General features: G+C 36.9%; 2 protein-coding genes across 3 annotated transcripts in view; one reads left to right on the forward strand and one right to left on the reverse strand.

Annotated features, from left to right (window-relative positions):
• antxr1d (ANTXR cell adhesion molecule 1d) overlaps positions 1–11,431 on the reverse strand; it is a 35,678-nt gene extending 24,247 nt beyond the window's left edge. For both annotated transcript variants that reach the window (XM_073834975.1, XM_073834974.1), the window contains exons 1-9: positions 11,155–11,431; positions 8,005–8,076; positions 7,848–7,919; positions 7,669–7,750; positions 6,916–6,946; positions 6,756–6,829; positions 6,577–6,645; positions 6,399–6,479; positions 3,763–3,823 (exon numbers count right to left, since the gene is read on the reverse strand). In XM_073834975.1, coding sequence (XP_073691076.1) covers positions 3,763–3,823; positions 6,399–6,479; positions 6,577–6,645; positions 6,756–6,829; positions 6,916–6,946; positions 7,669–7,750; positions 7,848–7,919; positions 8,005–8,076; positions 11,155–11,300 — 688 coding nt within the window. In that variant the 5' untranslated portion in view covers positions 11,301–11,431. The remainder of the gene's footprint in view (positions 1–3,762; positions 3,824–6,398; positions 6,480–6,576; positions 6,646–6,755; positions 6,830–6,915; positions 6,947–7,668; positions 7,751–7,847; positions 7,920–8,004; positions 8,077–11,154) is intronic.
• Positions 11,432–12,078: 647 nt separating this feature from the next.
• Positions 12,079–16,118, forward strand: znf488 (zinc finger protein 488). The gene is made up of 4 exons (XM_073834976.1): positions 12,079–12,214; positions 12,569–12,801; positions 13,350–13,581; positions 13,931–16,118. The coding sequence occupies exons 2-4, from the start codon at positions 12,586–12,588 to the stop codon at positions 14,962–14,964; spliced, it is 1,482 nt and encodes a 493-aa protein (XP_073691077.1). The 5' UTR covers positions 12,079–12,214; positions 12,569–12,585; the 3' UTR covers positions 14,965–16,118.
• The last annotated feature ends 1,190 nt before the right edge of the window (positions 16,119–17,308 follow it).

A 17,308-nucleotide genomic window follows, 5' to 3' on the forward strand; every position in this document is an offset into this window, starting at 1 on the left:
TGATATTCGCTCTCCTGGTTTGGTTCCGATCAGGCGAAAAACCTAGAACTAGCTGGCAAAAGTAGGTTTTGCAAAAACTCCAAAATACCTGAGTGTTTCACCAGCCTCACAATCTAATTTGAGGCATGCGTTTTGTCCAGTATGAACCAAGGATTCCAACGACATAAGACACTTAGTTTTTTTCACTCTTCTCCTTGATTTGCTAAAAGTTCTGGCAGTCTATAGTACTCAAAATGTTTTTTCTTGGCCCGACTGAGGCCAAAACATGACCATTTTCAGCAGCAATAATTAGCAAAATATTCAAGTTTTGTTTGGTTTGGTTTGGTGGTATTGTTTACGTTCGGTGCCACCAATATGGCCGATTGATCATGCATCGCGAAAAAACTCTATATGTGCTTGCAGTCTAACCTACATCTCATAGTGTATGCCTGCTTTTTTTTATGATACGATACATAAGATGAAAACATATTCATGGATGAATCGCACATTTGATTAGATTAGAAATAGATTAGATCTGGAGTGTGCATTTACAATGCAAACAGGATGAATTTTGATGTTTACTGTAAAGATCCTTCATCTGGTATATGTACATAAATAAGACTTGGCAAATACCGAAAAGGCTGATCATGGGAAGATTTGAGTGAAAAAAATGCTCAGCATGTCTCTTGTCTCATCATGGATCTACCAAAACAAATTCCACTCCCATCCGATCCAATTAACCTGTCATTTCCTCTCTAATTATACTAATCCCGTCTGCCATGCAGAAGCCCCTCTCCACCCCACCTCTGCGTCTAAATTTGCCCAGCTCTCTTGCTCATGCCTGCTTAATGTGACGTCCATACAGCTGAAATGGCTAATTCCATTTAATTTTGGAGGCCGGGCATCAACATCCATGTCCTTTTCTTCCCTCGTTACTGTCAGACATGGTGTGTCGGGTTCTGACAGGACAACGCAGGGGTAAAAAGGTCAACACTGGCTTGGCAGCGGGCAGCGCTGGCAGCGAGATGGTGGGCAGGGGCTGGTACGCTGTCGGCTCGTGCCCGTTGCGCTGCACGGGAGAACTGACGCTTCCCATCCACACCTGAGAGCTTGATGGCCCGGGCAGTTTAGAGCAGAGGTGCCACGTCCGAGCACGGACACTTCAATCACTGCCTGAACGGGGGATGGGGTGCAGGGGAATCACAAGGGTTAATCAAAGCAAGGATTGCTGTCATGTTTGATGGCTGGGCCTGCTCTCTGAACAGAGAGTGATGGCCTGTTTGCAGGCTGCACGGGCTGGTCACTTCTCATCAGTTTGATCGCTCAGACTGTCAGGCACTGGAACTGCCGTCACGGCACACTAAACCAAACCAAACCACACCACAATCAGATTAGCCCAAAAATGTCCCATGCTTTAAATGAATCTTTGGGTAAACTGTAATATTTAGAGGAATATAATGCACAGTGCATAGCACTGATTTAATTACACAACAATATGTTAAATTAATTATGGAATTCATTGCCATTCAATGTTTCCATTAACAGTCATGTTAACAGACTCTAAACCAAACCAAACCACTCAACCATAACATCAAACCAAACCACTAACCACGTTCAAATTAGACCAAAAAAAAGTCCCAAGCTTATGAATCTTTGGCTAAACTGTAATATTTAAAGGAATATAATGCACTTATTACCGTATGAGTAATTTCCACAGTGCATTACTTCAAGGACTGATTTATTTACGCAACAATATATTTCAATAATTAATGCATTCATTGCCATTCAATGTTTCCATTAAGGATTGTGTTAAACCAAACTACTCAAAACACCAAACCAAACCATTTCAAATTAGACCAAAAAATAATTCCCAAGCTTCAAATTAATCTTTGGCATTCATTGTCATTCAGTGTTTCCATTAAGGATGATATTAATGGAAACTAAACCAAACCAAGTCACTCAAAAAAGAAAAAAAAAGAAAAACATAAAACCAAACCACTAACCACCATCAAATTAGACTTCAAATGAGTCCCAAGCTCTAATGCAACTTTGGCTAAACTGTAATATTTTGAGGAATATAATGCACTTATTGCAGTATGAGTCATTTCTATAGTGCATTACTTTATGCATTGATTTAATTACACAACAATATATTTCAATAATTAAGGCATTTATTGCCATTCAGTGCTTCCATTAAGGATCATGTTAAACCAAAACACTCAAAAAACCAAACCAAGCCACTATCCACAACCAAATTTTTTTTTCCAAGCTTCAAATGCAACTTTGGCTAAACTGTAATATTTTGGGGAATATAATGCACTTATTGCTGTATGAGTCATTTCCACAGTGCATTTCTTCAAGGATTGATTTATTTACACAACAATATGTTTCATTAATTATGGCATACATTGCCATTCAATGTTTTGATTATGGATCATGTAAATGAAAACTAAACTAAATCAAGGCACTCAAATAAAACACCAAACCATGTTCAAATTACACTAAAAATAAGTCACAAGCATTCAAATGCAACTTCGATTTACTTGTAATATTTAGAGGATTGCACTACATGTATCTGATTGCAATTTTCACAGTGCATTACTTCAAGGATTGATTTAATTACACAACAATATGTTTTAATTAATTATGACATTCATTGTCATGCAAAGCTTCCTTTAAGTATCATGTTCATCAATCATGTTAATCTAAGTGGTTTGGGATCATTAACTGTTTTGTTTTGGATTAGTGGTTTTAAAATAAAGATGTTGCTTAGAATCTTAATTTTTCTGCAGAACACAAAAGAAGCATTAAAACATATTTATTTTTCAGTATCTTTTTATCTTTACAATATAAATCAGTGTGGTCTAATGTTGTTTTGGACACCATTGACTTTCACTGCACGGACAATGTTCCACAGAAAAAGAGACCCATATGGGTTTGGACGAGTAAATGATTGGTAAATGATGTACATTTCTAGGTGAACTATTCCTTTAAATGTAATTTAATACAAATAATGACAATAATATGAATAATTTAACTAAACTCTTAAACTAAAATATATCTTAGTGCTAAGACAAGCATAAGTGTGTGGTCAAACCGCAGGGGTATTGTTGTTTTAACCACCATCGTTTGCCAGTGGTCACTGCATGCCCTCTCTCCCTCTCCCTCTGTGTGCTTGAGGGTTTGATGTCCCATAACTTGACAGAGAACTTATTGTTAGGAATGCTCAAGTGAAATTAGAGAGCTGTTTTTTGCCTGGCTGGTTCGTCCTGGCCTAGTTTGCCACATCGGATCTGTTGTCTAGCCGAGGTGCTGCAGAATAACTGTGCTGCAGTTTCGCTCCGCCTTTACCAGTGAAATGCCCATTTGTTTAATTGGCTGCTGCTCAGCAGACAGGCCTGCCACATTGAGCACTGGTGTGTAGGCCAGAGAGGATGGATGTGGCTTGACATGACCTTATTAGCATGCACTTACTGCGCGAGAGTGCACTTACAGCGCCGTCTCCTTGGTGACGCGAACAGGCGGATTAGCTCTGCCCAGACATGATCAATTTTCATTTTCTGCTGAGTGCAAGAGAGCGCAACTCGCGAGCTTCCATTACACCGCTTAGGGCTTTCACACAATTAGCACAGACCAGCTTTTTGTGTATTATGGTTTGCACACTGTCCACTTGTATTGTTTTAAAAACAGATCAATTTAATGTAAAAATCAAGTTGTTAATTACATATATTTTTAAATTATTACTGAAAACATCAACATGGTGAGTGCTGAGGTAACTCTTACCACCAGCGCATACACTGGACGGCTCAGCTGCTAAAATCTCAATGCAGGATTTCTTGATGATCTGCAAAGATAAAAAAAAAGGAGTGCTGGAGTTCTTAGTACTCAATATACACAGACTTTTTTAAGGAGCAATTGCATTCTGCAACAAAATTCACTCAAACTGAATTGTTAACTGGTAATGCAGTAATGTCATTCTCTTTGGATGCTGACAGCTCATTTAAATTGTTATGCTTTTATACACTACCAGTCCAACGTTTTTGAACAGTAAGATGTTTCATGTTTTTTTTAAAGAAGTCTCTTCTGCTCATCATGCTTGCATTTATTTGATCCAAAGTACAGCAAAAACAGTCAAATTTTGAAATATTTTTACTATTTAAAATAACTGTTTTCTATTTGAATATATTTTAAAATATCATTTATTCCTGTGATCTAAGCTACAATTTTCAGCCTCATTACTCCAGTCTTCAGTGTCACATGATCCTTCACACACCATTTATATATATGCTGAATTGCTTTTCAAGATATTTATAATAGATATTTTTATTTTTAATATTATTATTATTTAAAACAGTTGAGTACATATTTTCAGGATTTTTTGATGAATAGAAAGATCCAAAGATCAGAATTTACCTGAAAAAAAAAAAGCTTTTGTAACATTATACACTATACCGTTCAAAATCTTGGAGTCAGTTTATTTTTTGGAGTCAGGGGGTTATAGAAATTAATACTTCTATTTAGCAAGGATGCATTAAATTGATCAAAAGTGATGATTCTAAAGATTATTTCTAATAAATGCTGTTCTTCTAAACTTTCTAATCATCAAAAAAAAAAACTTAAAAAAATCTACTCAGCTGTTTTCAACATAATAATAATAATAATAATAATAATAATAATAATAATAATAATAAATAAATGTTTTTGAGCAGCAAAACAGAATTTCAGTATTATTTCTAAAGGATCATGTGACACTGAAGACTGGAGTAATGATGCTAAAAATTAAACTTTGAAATCACAGGAATAAATTACATTTTAAAACATATTTAAATAGAAAACAGTTATTTTGAATAGTACAAATATTTAAATAACATTAAAAATCTTACTTTTCAGAAACTTTTGACTGGTAGTGTATCTCTTCATAAAATCTGCAAAATCTTTATATACATCCCAACTGCAGTATTTTGCAAAGTGACTTTATATCTCATTTATCTTTATAAATGTGACTATATATTTGCATAAGACATTTTTATCCCGTAGTGTGACATTATCTCACAATGAAACTTTATCTCACAATGTGACTTTTTATCTCACAATGAGTGTTTTTATCTTGCAGTGTGACATTATATCTCAATAAGACTTTTTCATCTTGCAATATCACTTTATATCTCGCAATATGACATTCATATCATAAATATGACTATATCTCACAATGGGATTTTATATCTCTAAATGTTAATTTATATCTCACAATTTGACATTATATCTCAAATGTGACTATATCTTGCAATGTGACTTCACATCTTAAATATGACTTTATAGCCCATAATGTGAATTTACAGTAGTCAACATTCGAAGTGGATCAAAACCTTTCATTAAATTTTGTCCTAAAACCAAAAAGAATACCCGTTCTTATCTTAGGACAACTTTGATTAACTTTTTTGATCCACTTCGAATGTTGACTACTGTATATCTCCCAATGTGACTTAAAGGGTTAGTTCATCCAAAAATGAAAATTCTGTAATTAATTACTCACACTCAAGTTGTTTCCAAACCGGAACACAAATTAAGATATTTTTGATGAAATCCAAGAGCTCTCTGACCCTACATAGACAGCAAGGGTACTCACACTTTCTTGAGCGCACTTTACTCGCATGTAAACAACACATGCTGCTGAAGTAGAACACACGTACAACGTGCTTTGTTCACGTTTAGAGGAAAACGTGTGTCTGTGTCGTGATACTCTCCAAAATGAAATTAGGCTGTCGTTATTTTTGCGCACAAAAAGTATTCTCATAGCTTTATAAATTACGGTTGAACCACTGATGTCACATGGAATATTTTGTCAGTGTTCTTCATACCTTTCTAGACTTTGAACGTGGCAGGACCCTTGCTGTCTATGCAGGGTCAGAAAGCTCTCAGATTTCATCAAAAATATCTTAATTTTTGTTCCGAAGATGAACAAAGGTCTTACAGGTTTGGAACAACATTAGGGTGAGTAATTAATGACAGAATTTTAATTTAGGGGTAAACTATCCCTTTAATATCTCACAATGTGACTATATCTTGAATGTGACTTCTTGCAATGCGACTACATATCTTACATAACTGTATACCTTACAGTGTGACTTTAAACTGTGCAATGCTCTGAGGTGGAAAAGGGCTTCCATCCTAGTCACTTATATTTCTTTCGACAAAAATATCAGACTCCAAATGAGTTAAAATGTTGGCATGGCATCCATGTTTGTTGTTTACAGCCACAAGATGCCAACAATCACAATTTTGAGAGTGACTCCTCTCTTTTGTACACACACAGAGTGATAATTTAGGTGATTCACTCCATCATTTAAATGCAGCTGTCGCTACCAACACTTTAACTTGTATACATAGCCAAGGACAGAGAGAGAAACAGAAAAACTTACAGAGTCTATCATTCCTTCAAGAGCCTGGAATCCTCCAATTACAGGGAACACATGCTCTATGGTGTCTGCAATTGTGGCCAGCTAAACAAGTAATACAATACAGGTTTTACAGAGACACCTCTGGTTCAGAAATGATGGTGGTACTAAATCAACTTATTGTACAGTGCTGCTAAGTTACCTGTGTCTGATTGAAGTCTTTTACACCCACACAATATACGATGGCTCCCAAAGTCCGAGCTCTTTGTGCCTGCACATGGGCAACAGTAAGCTTCATTACTGTGCAAATGCCACTGTCAATTACACATCTGCCAGAAAACATGCCATATCCGTTGCGACATCACTGGCTCGTGTACTTGCCTCTTGCTGTGCCGTGACAAACTGAAAGTCATTTAGCTCCCCGTCCGTCAGTGCTATGATCACACTGGCTGTCCCTGTGAAATAAACAATCTCATTGAGGCTTGATTTTCCCACAATAAAAGTGTGAATGAATTGCATGGTAATTCAGAGTGACGTTTACCATAATTTCCGTGATATATCTGCTCATTTGCCTGCAATTGGAATGCAGATGTTTACAGCATTAATGCAGGAACTTTAACCGTAGTAGAATCAGAAGACTACAAGATGATTCAGTTATTGACTTAGATTGATTCATTTGAATGACGTGTTATCAATCGGCCATATTGACGTCACTGAACCTAAACAATACAGCTGAACCGAATGAAACTTGCATACTTTGCTGATGATTGCTTCTGAAAATGGTCAGTTATTGTCATGTTTTGGGCTGTACTAATCGGTCAGACTGGGAAAAACATTTGGAGTACTATAGACTGCCAAATGTTATAACAAATCAAGGAGAAGAGCGCAAAACACTGCCTGAGGAACAAAAGGCATTTGTGGTTGGCCAAACTGAACCAGGATTTCCAGGGCAAGAATCTTGACAACATTCATGTTTGTTCTTATCATTTCCACTCAGGTAGGTGAAATATTAGGCTAATATCTTAATTAATACTGCATGTATGTATCTTTACCACCTATTAACTTTCGTTTTTGTCAAAATACTGCAGCCTTTCCTGCTAACTAAGTCCTTCTCTATATGATTTAGCTGCTTCCACACATTTTTTCCAAAGTTTAGCAAAACAACGTATTCAGTGGTACATTAACCATGCAATCCATGCTGTTGTTTACATCCAAGTATCGGCAATATGGCCGTGCATCCGGATAACTAACCAAAATGCAATGTAAGTGCAAACCCTCTATAAAAAAAAGATACCTGTTTCAATCCAAGATTCATATATGTATCTCCTCCTGGTATTTCTCTCTTCAAAATATTTAAGCCTCTTGTAATTTCATTTCTGAATTACAGATGATAGAAAGTTATTACGATGCAAACAAACAATGTGTATTTCTGTGGAACATTAATATTATTTTGGAGGCTGATGTATGTGATACCTGTTCTCTGTGAGTTTCATAACCGTAGTTCCATGAGTTGAGAAGACAATGAAGGACATCCGTAACATTGGGCTGGAAATAAATTCACATATTATTCGTTAAAGGTGTCCTTACAGTGTTCATGTACAATAAGGCATTCAAACTAAAGCATCTTTACCTTATAAATTTCTCTGCAAGATGCTCCACAAAGGAGTAAATTTCAATCCAGTGGTTTTTGACGCTTCCTGATCTATAATACAACCAAACATGTGTTGAAAAACTGCATGCTTCAAAGAGACTCTTCTGTGCATTATAATGGCTGCCTTAAACACAATTACATAACAATTACCATCTTTTCTTACACTATCTGAGAGTAGCAGGTCCTTGAGTACTCTATAAAATGCGCACATGCCGCTAATTAATTACAGGCCCCAAAGCGTTCCCAACAAGGGCTAATTGCCTTTGTGCCAGATGAATCTGCCTCCTGCTAGCAGAGAGCAACACCCCTTCCTCCTGGAGCCAGCCATTTGAATGGGAACAGATGGCGATGGGTGAGTGTAACAGGTTGGGATCAAAAATAGAACTGGCATCTACATCAGCATCCAAAAAGGCTCACAGCTCCATCTCTGACAGGGGGTCAGGAAACATGAAACTGGACATGTGGATCCAGCAACAACAGCAGGAATCAATGCTAATTTGGTATCAGTTCTAAACACACCTGCAATTGTATGTATTGATACACCGTGGCTCCGAAAAAGTTCTTAATACTGTGTTGTTACCTGAATGATCCACAGCTGTTTTTTAGTGATAGTTGTCCATGAGTTCCATTTAAAACTGCCTGCTGTCTTTCAGAAAAATCTTTCTGGTGCCACAAATTCTTTAGTTTTTAAGCATTTTTGTGTATTTGAACCCTTTTCGGTAATTACTGTATGATTTTGAGATCCATCTTTTCACACTGAGGACAACTGAGGGACTCATACACAACTATTACAGAAGGTTCACTGATGCTTCAGAAGAAGAAAAAACTATGCCGGGGTGAACACTTTTGAACAGAATAAAGATGTAATTTTTTCTTATTTTGCCTAAATATCATATTTTTTCATTTAGTACTGCTCTTCAGAGACTACAGTAGGTATTTAATGCATTGCGTTTCCGTCTGGAGCATCAGTGAGTGTTTGAACCTTCTGTAATAGTTGCATATGAGTCTCTCAGTGTGAAAAGATGGAACTCAAAATTATACAGTCATTGCTGGAAAGGGTTCAAATACACAAAAATGCTGTAAAACCGAATAATTTGTGGGACCTGAGGGATTTTTCTGAAAAACAGTGGGTAGTTTAACTGTTCGGGACAAACAAGGGACTCGTGAACAACTATTACTAAAAAAAAAAAAACAGCTGTGGATCCTTTAGGTAACAACACAGTATTAAGACTCAAGGGTATGTACATTTTTGAACGAGGTCATTTTTATAAATCAACTAATTATAAATAAACTATTATTTTCTCGTATGGACTATATGTAAACTTTTGACTTAAACTGTATGCTGTTCAAAATGAAGACTTTCTAAACTTTCTGTCAGATGTTAGTGAAAAATGTCCATAGTTAATGGGATGAACTCTGTTACTGTGCACCTGTGTGAACTAAAGGGAAACTAATTCCATATAACTGCATTCAATGAACAACTGTTTAAAAAAACATAATTTGTTTGCACATGACACATACATTTAATATTTTGTTATACAATAAAAAGACATTCAGACATTTGTGTGGCTTAATAGCCTAAATACTTTGGTGCCAGCCACTGAAATAAGTCATTAACTTGAATACACTGCTGGTATGCAGCAGTCTGGGATAACAAGACTGTGCTGGTTTCTTTAGATGCAGCTTGATCCTGGCTTTATCTCTTATCTTCCAAACTACAAACACTCTTTAGAAAACCACTGACTTATTACATTGAGAAATGTTAGGTCTGCCTGCTCTAAAAGTAGCCGTAAATTAAAAGGAGTCACAAATTGTGACATAAAACTAGTTTTCGTTCCACTGATAATCAATGGTATTTTCTCTCTGAAAAGCAACGGAGCTGCTTTTCTTTCCAAAACTCTCTGAACCGATGGCCTGATATTTACAATTAGTGTAGGGTCACTGAGTGGCATTTAAAGCTTTGAAAATTCAGCCAGAACCATTCAGCTGATTAAAAGTGTGGAAGTGTGGCAAAAGCCTGATGATGCATGCAATCCCTTAGGTCTCTAAAGGCATTCAGGAAACTTTACAAACAGAAGAGCAAACTGTGAAGTGTAACTAATATGCGTTTGCACTCAAAACGCAACAACAAAGGGTTATAGCTGGCAGAAATTACTATGTTTCAAAAATCGATCTTAATTTTGTTCTGATAAAGAGCTTTAACTGGATTCCTTCAGATTTAATATAGATTTCCCCAAAGCCCAAACTGTATAGACTTTGCTACTGTAGTTCATATTTGACTAAAATCTTCATTTATAATCATTCTCTAGCATGCTCCAGCATGTTTAGGCTTGTTTAGTATCATAACTCCAAGGCTGATGCCACTTACTCCTCACACTCACTAAAAGCTCATTACACACTTATGAATAGCTAACTATTTGCATTCTGCTAACATTACATGTAAACAACTAGCTGCAGTTGTAAGCTGCAAGAAAAAAAAAGACAGTATATGCATTTTTTATTTTTCTTGAGACATTAAGATATTTGTATAACTAACTAATAGTGCATGCTTTTATGATGAGATCTCTCTTTGCCTTTTACGATTGAGACGCCCCTGAAATAAAGATGCACAAATGTGCATGTGAACCGCACCAGGTGAGAAAAAAATCATGCTTGTTAAAGCATCGCCCGAGGCAAAGAGTCCTGTCCTCCTATCTGCCGCGTCCAAAGCCGTTTAACACGAGACAAAAACTTCAGGAATCCACCATCAGGAAAACCATAAGCTCAAGACTGTGTGTTACTTCTCTAGTGAGAGTGAATGGTTCATTGTTTATTTGATTGGGAATTTTGCTCTTAGTTCATGTCAGTTCATCCTGTCATGCATCCTTGTGTGGTGTCCTTTGGGAATAGCTCTTTTCCCACAGTATATCGCCAATAGTTTTCTGGTAGAATATATCAAGAAATGACTATCCGTTTAAATATATGAATGAATTGTTTAAATATTAAAGCATTTGGATCAATTCAATTCTGTCATTCGGCTGTCTAAACGAATGACTGTTGTTAGAATAGCCGTGAACGCGCGTCTGAGGCGTCGAGCAGCAGCGCACAGTGAGAGGAGAATAAGATGCCATAAATATGAAGGCCACTTACTTGTCGAGGACAAAATACAAGTCGAAAGCACCTTGACAAGACCTCTTGTCTTCTTCAAAATAAGGCTCAGCTTTTCCAGTATGAAGACTGGGCATCAGAACCACTAAAATACCCACAAGACTCATGTGAATCAGTGAACGTGCCATTTCATCAGTTTATTCTCTCCGAAAGCACTGGGATAAAATTGCATTTCATATTACTCCTGCAGAAACGGCAACTATTTTCCATGAAATTTATTCCTCAAACAAGATATTGAATGTCTTGTCACAGTGTTATATCCCGCAGTCATCGGAGTTCGCTTCCAAAACACTGAAAGCTCCTCCTCAAGGAGAAATGTTTGGAGGAGCGACCACAGACCGGACGGCGAGCAGGCAGCCAACAGCTACTGAAACTTCCTCTTTCCGGGAGAGGGAGAATATTGGCCTCAGCGAAATTCTTTAAATTCTATTTCCTATTATGTTACTCAAATCACTCACGCATTATATATAATGAATAAAGTCAAACACTTTTGAATGTATATATAGGCTATATATATATATATTTTTTTAAATAAAATGATCAAATAATCACTAAAGCACTGTTTAAAATTAGAAACAGGTTGAAGAGGCGTAACAGAATGTATAAATATATTTTTAAAAGTCAACCTAAGTTACATAAAAGTCACAAAATCTATCAGCTGAATTTTGATCTCTGGGTTTAAGATACGTTTCAAATGTGCATGCATACATACAAAATGAGCATACAGTCTTTTGTGGTACTCGTCACAATCTAACGGTCTCTGACTTCTGTCATTGATTACCCTCGCTTCTAATTAACACGCCTGCAAAGCTGGTGAAGCACCAATCAAATTGCCACCTGGGGGGGTTTGGGGAGAAATGAGGCGCATCAGCTCCGCGCGTCCTCGGCGTGGATAAGTGCTTGACTGCGCAGCGAGAGAGACAGTCAAGAGACAGTCAGAACAGGAGTCAGTCGTGATCGCGCTCTCTGTGGATAATTGCAAATCGCGTCTCGTTGGACTGTGCACCTGCTCCGGAACATCCTCAACCCAAACCTGCTATAAGTGAGTCGCAGACTTACTGCATTTAATTTAGAGATATTACATTTTATTTAAAAATGCATGCTGATTATACTGATTTAAATGCTATTTACAGTCTAAAGAACATCAAACTCAAAGTAAAATAACCAAAGAAATATCGAAGTACTGAATTATCCCTCGATTTTCGCTAAATATATAGACCGATTTATTTGTTTTTCTTAATCGAACTGATTGATTACTGCATACATGGCAATATATTTGGAATACCCACCAAAAGCATTAGAATATTCAAATCCAGATTGCTCTATTAATCCAATTTAAGCATTTAAACATTTACTTGTCTTCCTATTTTTATAACTTTTTATCATTTGAATTCAGATTTTCAGGAAGAAAACATGGAGCAGAGTATTATTCCTCGCTCCTTGTGGACTAATGACAGCAAATTTCTCCATCACCATGTCGCGGATTTCTTCACCAGTGTACAAGTTACACAGGATATACCTGCTGGAACATCATTCGGACCTTGTGTTCTTCATAATACCTTTTATGACACCATAGCCTTCATTGCATTGAAGTCCTTTGACAAACGGAATAAATCTTATGTATTTCGGGTGAGTAATTTAATACTGCATATTCAAACATGCATACACTCACATATATGACCATGGACCACAAAGCGTCAGTCATAACCAGTCATAAGTTTTACACATCATATGAAAGTTGAATAAATAAGCTTTCCATTGATGTATGGTTTGTTATAGGACATTTAGCTGAGATACTACCATTTAAAAATCTGGAATCTGAGAGTGCAAAAAAAAAAAAATCTAAATACTGAGAAAATTTCCTTTAAAGTCCAAATAAAGTTCTTAGCAATGCATATTACTTATCACTTAAAATTAAGTTTTGATATATTTACAGTAGTAAATTTACAAAATATCTTCATGGAACATGTTTTTCAATTAATATCCTAAAGATTGTATTGTATTTATGAAATGTCAGTTCATAAATTGTTACAGAAATGTGTCTTGTGTTGAAATGGAACGTGTGTAATCCAGACATATCATTTGTAATACACTATACACAGCAAATGGTCAATTGTTAACTATTTTATTGTAAAATTTAATTTCTTCTCATGTCAAATATGTCTTTCTATCAACAGGTAGATCCTGAGGCGATGAAAGGTTCTCCATTAGTAGTTCCTTGGCTACGGTTAGTACAGGCTGCAATGAGCGCAGAAGACCAGAATACTGAGGCCTACTTGAAAGGAGGACAGCTGCACTTTCGGACTATTCGAGAAGTGAAACAAGGGGAGGAACTGCTTGTTTGGTACGACGACGAGTTGTCACATCTTTTGGGGTTCGAAGACATAAAGACAAAAGCCCTGACAGATGGTGTGTATTGGTTGCTTTTTTGGATTTTTTTTAAATGGCATAAAATCATTATTTAATGCTCAAATAATTTGAGTGTACCTTTAAATAGGTTTGAAATGTCAAGGAATATTAATTCATATGTTAGTGACATGATGCTTTTGTTTTTGTCTAGTAAATTAGGTTAAGAAAACATAAAAAAAATCTTTTTTGGAACCATTGATGCCAATAAAGGACCTTTATTTTTAAAAGCATATAAATAAACAGTTTGCAATAAATGAATTTGTAGGTGAATTGTTGCTTACTTACATTTTTAGAGTCCTATTATCATCATCATAGTGGTCTGACAATGTGTTTGTATCTTCACATGCAGGTTACACATGTATGAGATGCGGCCAGGCCTTCAAGAACGAAAACCCTTTCCTTGCCCACTGTCGTTTTTTATGCGCACAGGAAAAAGTAGATTTTATCCGGCCAACCAACGAACAGAAACAAGAAGTCAAGCGACAGCGCAAAATCATAGATTTTCACAACATTGCAAGAGATCTGGAGCACAAAATTTCTCCTGAAGACACGGCTATACCTAGAAAAAGAAAACATGAGGGTTCCTTAAGTCCCCGGAGCAAAAAACCTGTGTTACTGGAGAAAACCAACATCACTGATCACAGCAACACCGCCAACATCCACAAAGACAGTCCACCTCTTCAGGATTTGTCCGAATCAGACAACTTATTAACAAATGAGTCAAATAGAAGTAAAAGCAGCGCATTTACCGAGGTTATAAAACCATCAGAGCAGTCATCACGGAATGTAATGGCGTCTGAAACAGGCCTACAATCCGACTGCAGCGCGTTCTCGTTCGTTGTACCAAAGAGCGCGCATTCGGAACAGAAGAGCGCGTTCTGTGAACCCAACAAACGCACCATCACCGAAGTTCAGAATTCTTCACCTCCACATTCGGATAATATTTCAGACTCTTTCAAATCAAAACCTGCACTAGGACACAAAAATGTATTTGCTTCGCACCTGTTTCACGCTGACTTGCCGAGCGCTCATGCAGGTGGAATGATATCCGCTCCACTGGCTACAGGAGGATCCTTTTATTACGCGCCCGAGCATTGGACCAGAGCTATAGGTGGCCAGCTGCAGTCTACATCTTCTTTGACACTTCTACCGCCTACTTTCACACCACTGAGTGTTTCAGTGCAGAACTGGTGCGCGAAATGCAACCTCTCATTCCGAATGACCTCCGACTTGGTGTTTCACATGCGGTCCCATCATAAGAAGGAATTCGCTGCAGAGGCTCAAGTGAGGCGAAGGAGAGAGGAAAAACTCACCTGTCCTATCTGTCACGAGTACTTTCGAGAGCGTCACCATCTCTCACGTCACATGACATCACATAATTAAGAAGAAAAACTCTATCGCACTTTAGAAGTCTAACTATAGAAGTTATTATTTAAGATGCATTGCCAATAAATTACGCATTTATACTGTGATGGTCCATTGCAGCTATCTAGCTGACAAAAATATGTTCCAAGACCGTTTTCATAACATTATTTCTTAGCGTTCTCTGACTATTCCAAACGTTATTAGTATTTTAAAATGTTTGGAAAACGTTGGTTATATATGAATGCTAAGGGAACATTCCATTGTATCATATTGCAAACATTATGGGAACATCAGTTTTGAATACTCTATGAATTGTCTAAAACAAGTAGCTAAAACATCCAGCTAAAACATTTCAGAAACGTTCCAAGAAGCTTGCTAGAATGTTTTAAGAACGTTCAGTTAGTAAACGGTAACCCTGTTTTCACTACAAACCAGTGTGTTCATAATTAAGATAATACATTAAAATAATATGGTAAGACACAAAAGTTTGCAATATCAAGCAGCAAAACGAACTGTTTTGTACAGCTAAAAATAGCCGGACGCATGAGACCGGAAGCCAGACCCATAAATTTTACAAATGCAATGAAGGTGGATACAAATAACACGCTTTGAGAGAACCTTGCCAAAATGTTCTGAGAACATTTTCTGTTAGCTGGGTAGGTTGCGATTGGACAGGGAAGTAGGCTATTTTCTGTAGCAATGCATTATTAGACGGAGTAAAAACTTGAACCTTTCAACCATTTACCTTTGGAAAAGAGTCTTCTCCACCAGACACAGTCATTTCACAAATGCAGTCAAGCGGTGGTCTTTAGTAATGCAATTAAGGGTAGGCCAACATCGCCACTAGGTGGCTATAGACATGCATAACTTTCTCTTTAGAGGTAGCTGTACCTAGTACATTTAGTTGTGACTAATACTGTTGAATTGCCTGGTCATTTTCAACCTAACAGTGCCTTACAAATGTCAGGAGGAGTACATGTAAATGCTCTTGAAAACGGTAGAATAAAATGCTCCGGCATTTTTAGGTTTGCTAACAGCTGACTAAAACTATTATAAACTGATAACATTGCTTTGTAAAGAGATTTTATATTTGAAATATCCATCCCTTTAGAATGCCAAATCTTTGTTACAATGTTCTTTTCAGTTTTTAACATTTCTATCAGCACAACGACAAGGAGGATGTATTTATTTAAATATTTTCTTGTTCTGTTCTTTTTTGAGACAAGTACAGTCATTGTATTTCATTAAAGATTTTGAACATATTCCCCAGGTGTTTGCCTATGATTTTAGCCATCCAGAAATATGAAACATATCAAGTACGTGCCTACCTCTTTTTTGTTTAGAACAGTGACACTGAGATGAATCTAGTTAAATGTAGTCTTAAATCCATTTTAAGAAGTATTTTTAGGGGATATGTGTCAGTTTATATTTACAAATACTGACTTTCAGAGAAAACTTTCTTTAAAAATAATGAGATTGACACTTTTTGCATTAGAATATAAAGTTTTTTAACAGTGGCGACACATACACTCACATGCACTAACACTGAGTGACCGGTAGAGTGCACTCTCTAACAATTCGTAAGTCCCTGAAACCTCATGATTCTCACGCAGCAATGTTACGATGTGAGAATGGTGTTGTGTTCACATCAATCTTAGCCACGCGCACAGTTCCTAAAAAGTTATAGTTTATTTTTTTGTTAAACCCCATGCAGGTCTCCCTTCAATTTTAAGCATAAAGTCATAGGTAATAAACTCAACACTCTAAGAAAGTTCACCAGAAGTTTTGACCTCACCGAGAAGTTCAAAAGGACGCCCGTCTGTATTTAGCTATGAACATTCTGCTCATTCAAGAAAGTAAATACTGAACTTCTGAAGACATTAGATTGAATGAAAAGATGTGTATACACTGGCCTAATATTGGTGCAATTAGAAGCCCAGCGGTCTGTTCCTGACGGTAATCACTTGAAGAGAGAGTCATTTCATACACACAGAAAATCCTCTGTTCGCTCTAAAGAGCATCTTTCATCGCTGCCATTAATTGATCAGGCCTCATTTGGAAAACTAAATATTGACTTTGGTTTTCAGTAACTGTTGAGTATTTACATTTTGACGAAGCCTCTGGTGTCCTATATACAACTGATTTAAATATTAAAGTACTCCCCAGGAAGCGAAACATTGCCTAAAGGGGATTCACCTGAGAGTTTCCCTCAGTGTTTCTGGGCTGCTTTAGTGGATGTTGGCGTTACATTCTCACATTCTTCTGTTATTTTATGGTCTCTGTGGGAGAAGTGGTATACTATTGAACAAACCTTATTCACACTGACACTGTCAAAACTAGCATGAGAGAGGAAAACAGCTTT

Source organism: Garra rufa, chromosome 2 (assembly GCF_049309525.1).
Source record: "Garra rufa chromosome 2, GarRuf1.0, whole genome shotgun sequence".
Lineage (NCBI taxonomy): Eukaryota > Metazoa > Chordata > Actinopteri > Cypriniformes > Cyprinidae > Garra > Garra rufa.